The sequence below is a fragment of the Argentina silus genome (genome assembly GCF_951799395.1).
Source record: "Argentina silus genome assembly, chromosome: 1".
Lineage (NCBI taxonomy): Eukaryota > Metazoa > Chordata > Actinopteri > Argentiniformes > Argentinidae > Argentina > Argentina silus.
Window position 1 is genome coordinate 11,940,299 of NC_139655.1, and position 8,007 is coordinate 11,948,305.

General features: G+C 47.5%; 1 protein-coding gene across 1 annotated transcript in view; it reads right to left on the bottom strand.

The window, feature by feature from the left end:
- The window catches only part of dnah2 (dynein, axonemal, heavy chain 2), a gene marked incomplete at its 3' end in the record, with an annotated part of 92,351 nt that overhangs the window by 11,999 nt on the left and 72,345 nt on the right, over positions 1 to 8,007 (bottom strand). Inside the window, exons 58-69 of the mRNA XM_083684129.1 lie at positions 7,865 to 8,004; positions 6,506 to 6,638; positions 5,591 to 5,730; positions 4,920 to 5,130; positions 4,544 to 4,660; positions 3,603 to 3,744; positions 3,088 to 3,257; positions 2,854 to 2,970; positions 2,087 to 2,251; positions 1,795 to 1,920; positions 1,366 to 1,514; positions 414 to 480 (exon numbers count right to left, since the gene is read on the bottom strand). Of these exons, the coding sequence (XP_083540255.1) occupies positions 414 to 480; positions 1,366 to 1,514; positions 1,795 to 1,920; positions 2,087 to 2,251; positions 2,854 to 2,970; positions 3,088 to 3,257; positions 3,603 to 3,744; positions 4,544 to 4,660; positions 4,920 to 5,130; positions 5,591 to 5,730; positions 6,506 to 6,638; positions 7,865 to 8,004 (1,677 nt within the window). The remainder of the gene's footprint in view (positions 1 to 413; positions 481 to 1,365; positions 1,515 to 1,794; positions 1,921 to 2,086; positions 2,252 to 2,853; positions 2,971 to 3,087; positions 3,258 to 3,602; positions 3,745 to 4,543; positions 4,661 to 4,919; positions 5,131 to 5,590; positions 5,731 to 6,505; positions 6,639 to 7,864; positions 8,005 to 8,007) is intronic.

Consider the following 8,007-nt stretch of genomic DNA (forward strand, 5'->3'; position numbering starts at 1 on the left):
GGCTCTCCTGTGCAGGGAGGATAGTCTTATCTGATAAAAGGTCTGACTAAAAGCCCTCAAATGTCAAGACCTTCCTCAAATGTGCGGCAAAAGCACTTTACACAAATGCTTTATTGATACGAATGTGGGGAAATCTGGCTTCCATTTTCCTCCTTGAGGGGGGATACAGTACAATGTTGTTAGTTGTTATTGTAGATGTTACGCTACATGTCTTTAGGGAACGTGTGTGACCTTTAAGCATGGTAAAGGTTGAGATGGAGTGGGTTGAGAGAGATGGAACATCTATTCATGTTGTATAGAGTGCAGGCAGTGGACACACTCTGAGAGTAGGACAGTGAGTGGACAGTGAGAGAGTGAGATGTTGAAAGGATAGAAATTTTGGGTTAGAGGAGTGTGTACATATGAATCCTCACTCTCTTCATCTCCATGTTCTTGATCCACTTTAAGGCCTGACCTTGAGGATCCACCATCAGAGGCCATCTTGAAAGGAAAGGGAAAAACAGAAATGAGAGATAACATCAGTTAGAGTATAAATCTTTTTCTTTGTGATTTTTTAATTTTTTATTGAGCACATGAGTCACTGGGACAATAACACAGAATTATAAATTCCATTACAGAAGTATCTTATATCAAAGCTCAATTATGCATATTTCCAATAGCCGGCTTTCCACAGCGGGGCTTATGCTGTGCCTGCCAAGGCCAATTGCTATTCCATAGTCACTCCCGGGCTTCAACAGTACTCCAGGCCTATTCAGTACTTAAAACTCCAGCAGCGCTCTACCCCCCGGTACTTATGAGGCCAAACGGGGGTAGGGACGCGGTTTAAAGTGAGGGCGGGATGTTCTTATCATCCAAGTGCTTTAGTTGGCTAGTGAACTTGGTGGGTGGCAGGCATAATCCAAGTTAGCTCGCTGTAACTACACAATCACATTTTTGGAATCGCGCTGTTTACAAATAAACTGCGATAAACTGCTTAAGTTACAACAACCTGTTGGGAAACCGAAGCATTTGAAATGCTTGCTAGTGGTGTCTGAGTTTACCACCTTACGACCTGTACACACTGTACTACGGGGTGGGACTAGAAAGCCCTGCTGTGGAAATTCAAATGGTTCTCGTTCACGAGGCTTGAAGCACCAGGCTTTGAGCACTAGCTGGTGTTTAATAAGCCTTGGCACGCACTGGGTACTGGCTAATGAGTATGAGAAATGTGAAGATCTGTCTGCTTTGATTTAGAGGTTGTGAGTCTGTTCTTTTCTACTGAGGTCATTTTGCAGATAGAAATGCTGCATATAGACAGAGGCAGATAGAGAGAGAGAGAGAGAGAGAGAGAGAGAGAGAGAGAGAGAGAGAGAGAGAGAGTCTGACCGGTTGCCGCGTGTGACAATGACTCCATTCTCCGTGGAGAAGGCGTCGGAGGGGAGGCCCTGGATGTTCCAGTCTCTCACAGCTGTGGGTTTGGAGAGGAACACAGCAAAACTGAACCCTGGAGAGCAAGGCACCTCCAACTCACGCACCTGACAGAGAGAGAGAGTTTGAGTTTTAACACACCTTTATTGTACATAGGGAATGCTACATACATACATGGTTACATACATACATGCACACCTTACCTCCTCAGAGAGAGAGAGAGAGAGAGAGAGAGAGAGAGAGAGAGAGAGAGAGAGAGAGAGAGAATGAGAGAGAGAGAGAGAGAGAGAGAGAGAGAGAGAGAGAGAATGAGAGAATGGTAACAAGTGGATAATTCATACAGAAACATAATGTGCAGTGGAAGAGGAGAGGACAATAGTGTTTCACCTGCTTCATCCAGATACTGGACACCAGCTCATCTCTGTAGTTGGAGAGGAAGGGACCCATGTAGGACAGGAAGGCTGCAGCCAGCAGACAGTCTCCAACCAGGTAACCCATGTTCTTCTCCAGACCCTGACACACACACACACACACACACACACACACACACACACACGTCAGACAGGTGTGTAACAGACCTAATACAGTTCAGACATCACATACTACACTAGCTGTGGGATCGGAGTGTGATGATTGTTTGTGTGCATAAGTTGTGAGTGTGTGTGTGTGTGTATCGTACCACCACAGTCTCCTCCCAGCGGACCCTCTCCCCAGCTAGTCCTGACACCAGCTTGCCAGCCCGGTCCAGTTTCATCTCCATGTCCTCAGACTTCCTCCTTAGTTCCTCTTTCTGGGCCAGTTTCTCATCATACTGCCTCTTCAGAAGGTCCAGCTTTTCTCCTACCTACAGTACACACACACACACACACACACACACACACACACACACACACACACACACACACACACACACACACACACACACACACACACACACACACACACACACACACACACACATTTATGGCATTTAGCAGACGCCTTTATCCAAAGCGACTTACAACAATACCTTTGTTTAAGTAAGTGAATCATCTATCATCATAAGACAAAGTAATCAATGCTCACACCAAGGGCCATAGGCAGTCGTAATGCCAGTAGGCTATATATATATATATTTATTTTTATTAGCAGGAGAGAATTTGTACAGGGGGGGTAGCGGGGCTGAAGAGATGGGTTTTCAATCTAGCGGAAGATCGGAAGTGACTCTGCAGTCCTGACAGTAGTGGGAAGCTCATTCCACCAGCGAGGCGCCAGGACAGTGAAAAGCTGTGACCGAGTAGCGCGGCCACACACACACACACACACACACACACACACACACACACACACACACACACACACACACACACACAAACACACACACACACACACACACACAAACTCTACATATCCAGTCATACTATACATACTCTTTCATGAGTGTTTCCCCGTCCTACACCCACGTACCTCTCTAAGTTTGGCCTGGGCCTCTGCCAGAGATGCTTGTTTCTCAGCCAGCTGAGACATTGCCCCGTTCAGCCTGGCTCTCTTAGGCTCCACCACCCTGAAAATACGGCCATACATCTGACACACACACACACACACACACACACACACACACACACACACACACTGTAATTGTGTATAGGGATCTTTGTTTATGTGTTTTGTGTGTGTGAGTGAGTGTGTTGCGGTACTAACCTCCATGGCGCGCACCCACATGCAGAGGGACTTGGCTGCCAGTGAGACCCTGCCGATGATCTCTGCCTGGAAGTCTGGCTGGGTACAGTACTGGCCGATCTTCTTCAGCACGCGGTCCGAGATGTTGTCCTTGTCGAAGTGGACCAGCTGATTAATGAAGTTGGAGTCGCCTGCCAAACAAGAAGGGCACTTTTAATGAAGAAACATTCTCCGTATCCCTCCCTCTCTCATCGCCAGGTCTCAGAAGTTTCTCTTGTTTATTTCTATTAATTTCAACTTTATTTCTCCCTCTCTATGTGTCCGCTGCCTATACCTCTCTCAACTTTTCTTCCTCCTTCCTTCCCTACCTCTCTTTCATTCCTTGTATTTCATCCTCCGCCGTCCCATCCCTCCCTGTCTCCCCCCTCCCTTTCTGCCCTCCTCCTTCCTCCATCTCTCTCTCCATTTATCCCCCAGCTTGATTCCTCCGTCTCTTTCTTCCTTTCTCTCCCTCTCCTGTCTTCCCTCCATCTCACCCAGCTGTCTCTTGGCCTCTGCCCAGGTGGGCTCGTTGCCCCTGAGGATCATGACAGCCTGCATCACAGTCTCCACCAGCGCTGGGGGCCGTCCGTAAGACTTGATCTCTGTCATGTCCTTCTTATTCAGGGACTCCAACGCCTGGGGAGGAGGGGGGAGAGAGGGGAGGATAGAGGGGGAGGAGAGGCGACAGTCACATTACTGACTCAGCCAGCACTAAACATATTTCAGCAGAAACTCACTGACAAGACTCACAACTCACAGAGTTGGCACACTCCATACAAGGTGGGAAAATACAGTCCCATGCATACAGCATACATGCCTTACACTCACAGAACACTTTATTAGGAACACTATACTAATACTGGTAGGGTCTCCCTTTGCTCTCAAAACAGCCTCAGTTCTTCGTGGCATTGATTCCACAAAATGTTGGAAACATTCCTTTGAGATTGTGGTCCATGATGACATGATTGCATCACACAATTCCTACAGATTTTTCAGGTGCACTTTTAAGCTGTGAACCTCCCGTTGTACCACATCCCAAAGGTGTTCTATTGGATTCAGATCCGGTGACTGGGAAGGCCACTGAAGAACACTGAACTCATTGTCATGTTCATGAAACCAGTTTCAGACGACTTTTGTTTTGTGACTTGGTGCATTATCATGCTGGAAGTAGCCATTAGAAGATGGGTAAATTGTGGCCATGAAGGGATGCACATGGTCAGCAACAATACCCAAATAGGCTGTGGGATTCAAGCGATGATTGATTGGTATTAACAGGCCCAAAGTGTGCCAAGAAAACATTCCCCACACCATAACACCACCTCTACCAGGAGATGTTCCTAATAAAGTGCTCAGTGAGTGTATTCAGACATGAAACAAACAGACAGGCTAAAGTGGCACATATAGGTCCACACCACTCCACACTGTGTGGCCTCACCTTCATGGCCTCCTCCAGCGCAGGCAGCGCCTCATCCAGGTCCCTCTGGGCATTCTCTGCCATGGTCTTACACTTGATCTCCTCTGCTCCAATCTTCTCACTGTGGGCACTCACAGCCTGAACACACACACACACACACACACACACACACACACACACACACACACACACACACACACACACACACACACACACACACACACACACACACACACACACACTAGACACCACATCTACACACAGGAACGATGATAATGCACACACAGAGATGCATGCAAATAAAACACACACACACACACACACACATCCTATCTTATCTCAGATACAAACATACTCTCTCACACACACATGCACACACACACACACACACACACACCTTCTGTTGCTCATCAGCCTCTCTCTTCTGCTGGACGATGATGACCAGGTACTCCTCACACTGTTTCTGGAACTCAGCCACCTTCTTCTTGGCCTCCTCCAGCTCCACAGACATGGCCTCTACCTTGCTGCGCGTGTCGTCTATCTTAAACAGACCATTCCTCAGCTTAGACACCTGCTCCCCCAGCTCACTGCGCTTCTCATCCAGCAGCCTGGACAAGCATGAGAGAGCGAGAGAGAGAGAGAGAGAGAGAGAGAGGGGAACAGCATGAAGGATGGATGAACTTTCAGACATGCAGACAGAAGCTTGGTCGAAAGTAGATCAGTGTTAGGCCCTGGCCACACCAAACTATGGTATCCTTAATTACAAATTGATCCAATGGTTTCTCTATGGGAGTCATCTGTTGACGGACAATGGAGATGTCAAGGGTCTGTCTGTGTCTGGTCTATGCGTTTTGGCAGTTTTTCACGGACAAAAAAAGTTCAAAGGAGTTGAACTTTCCACAGTCTGTTCGTCTGCCAATTAGAAACACAGTTTCACATTTAGTTGCTAGGTTGCATGGTTTAATTGTATAGTATAAAACTTTTTAAATCAGTTTTCTGATAGTTTGGTGTGTCTAACACTGATAGAGGGTAAAGTGTGGTGGCCGGTATTGGCGAGGTGCCAGTTACTTCTTGTATCCAGACACCAGCTCCAGGTAGTTGGTGGGGGTGACGTAGTTGTGTCTCTTCAGCTCCACCTTCATCCTCTGGGAGAACGTGGCCACCGACTGGTGCATGGTCACAAAGATACTGGCCACCTTGGTCTGGATCTGGGAGAGCATTTCATCATACCATACCATACCATTAGACATACCATTATCACTACGTAAAAAACAACACTATGGTGCATGGGCACAAAGACCCTGTACTGGTTACCTTGAACTGGACCTACCACATTAACATCCCCCAGAGACATTTCATTACACCTAGACAACATTCATATGACACTACATTACATTATTAGAATAAGAATGTTATATCACATTATCAAAACAATAATAACACTATCATAGTGACTACGGAACATTATCACAAGCGATAATAGCAGTGAGGACAGTGTTCTATAGATAGAAGGTGGGTAGTGGGTGAATGTTACAAAGGCAGGATTGTGTTCAGTAGGCTCGAAAATGAAAAGCTTCTGAAACGGAAAACGAACATGAGCGTTTAAATTGGACGAGTGCAGGTTAGTGCCTCCCTTGTTTCAAAATGTGTCATGCCTAGTGACCAGGAACCAGCAGGTAGCCTTGGGTGTTCACTACCCAGCTGCTGTACATGAGTCATGTTCAAAAGCCTGACTGCGTCAGAGGGTGGGCTCACTCAATCAAACAGAAGCCTAACCGCCAGCCACTGAAATGTCTGAGCAAGGCTAAGAGAGTGTATGTGTGTGTGTGTGTGTGTGTGTGCGTGTGTGTGTGTCATGATTTGTATGAATCACACTGATAAAACCCTCTGAGCATTTCAATGTCACTCACGAAGCATTGTGTGTGTGTGTGTGTGTGTGTGTGTGTGTGTGCGTGTGCGTGTGTGTGTGTGCACGTGTCTCACCCCCTCCACGGCCCCCAGTGCCAGTCCATCCAGATATCTCTCTGCCACCTCCAGCAGGGCGTCTCTGGGCCACTCTGAGAACCAGTCGATGGTGGTGCAGTTCACCATCGCTGGGTACTGCCGGATACGGTTCCTATGGCCCACCATCACAGACACACACCAGTCAGTCAACAATAAATAAAACAAATGTCAATAAAACCAATCTATTCATCTAATGAGTGACGTGAATGTTATTGTTCGATATGACCGTCATGCATCACCGAGGTGAATACAAATGAATACATCAGTAATGAATCACATACACTACACGCTCACCCCCTTACACTGCAAAACAAATGTTGAGCGCTTGGAAAAGTACTATACAAATCCATTACATTATACCCATCTAGATTACATTACATAGGAGGGACCAAGACCTATGCTCCATTGTCTGGGCCATAAGGTGTAGCTGGGTAATTGCAGTCATGTTGTAGCTCACTGCCCTGGGTGCCCAGATAAGCACCCAGACGGCCACAGTACAGCTAAGGTAGACGGTAGGCTAGTGGTGCTGGTCAGGAGGGCTAGACGCCCCCGAGCCAGAGCATGCTGATTAGCTCTGGGTAATGGTGCCTGCCAGGCCAATTAGGAACATTATGTGTGACCACTGCCCCGTGCCAGTAATTAGAGGAAGACTGATGTGTGTATTGTGTGTGTGTGTGTGTGTGTGTGTGTGTGTGTGTGTGTGTTGGTGTGTGTGTTGGTGTGTGTGTCTGTGCCCAGCTGACCCAGCCGCTGTGGTATATCCACCCTGTCATTTGTAATTACATCGTGCCTCAGGTCTTCAACACTGTGTCACCTTACATACCAAAGCTCATTTGCAAGACATGAGACGCCAATCAGCCAATAACAAGCTGACTCATGACATGCACATTTAACGGGCCATGCTATAACACTGACACTCAGCTGTGCATTAGAGAGAGGATCAGTTCATTATAGCGACGGCGATAGAAGAGAACCACAGCAGTGCTTTAGAAGCCTCTACGATACTGTCGCCATTGCCTCAGCTTGATGCTACAGGAAAAGCAGTCACTGTATTTCAAACCACGGACTCAGTATTGAAAGTGTTTAGGGCTTTGTGACAACTGTGGTGTTGTTGTCGTAGGGCATGGGGCAGGTGTACCTGAAGGGGCAGGTTTAGAGGGGAGGGGGTAACAGAGTGGTGTTTGGTACCTGAAGGGGCAGGTTTAGAGGGGAGGGGGTAACAGAGTGGTGTTTGGTACCTGAAGGGGCAGGTTTAGAGGGGAGGGGGTAACAGAGTGGTGTTTGGTACCTGAAGGGGCAGGTTTAGAGGGGAGGGGGTAACAGAGTGGTGTTTGGTACCTGAAGGGGTCCCCCACGGGGCTCATACACAGCACTATGTGCAGGTTGTTCCTCACTCTCTCTATCAGGTAGTTGAACATGGAGTCTGGGGTTTCTAGGATGTTGTCTTTCCTGGCCGAGTCTGACAGAGCACTCGACACCTG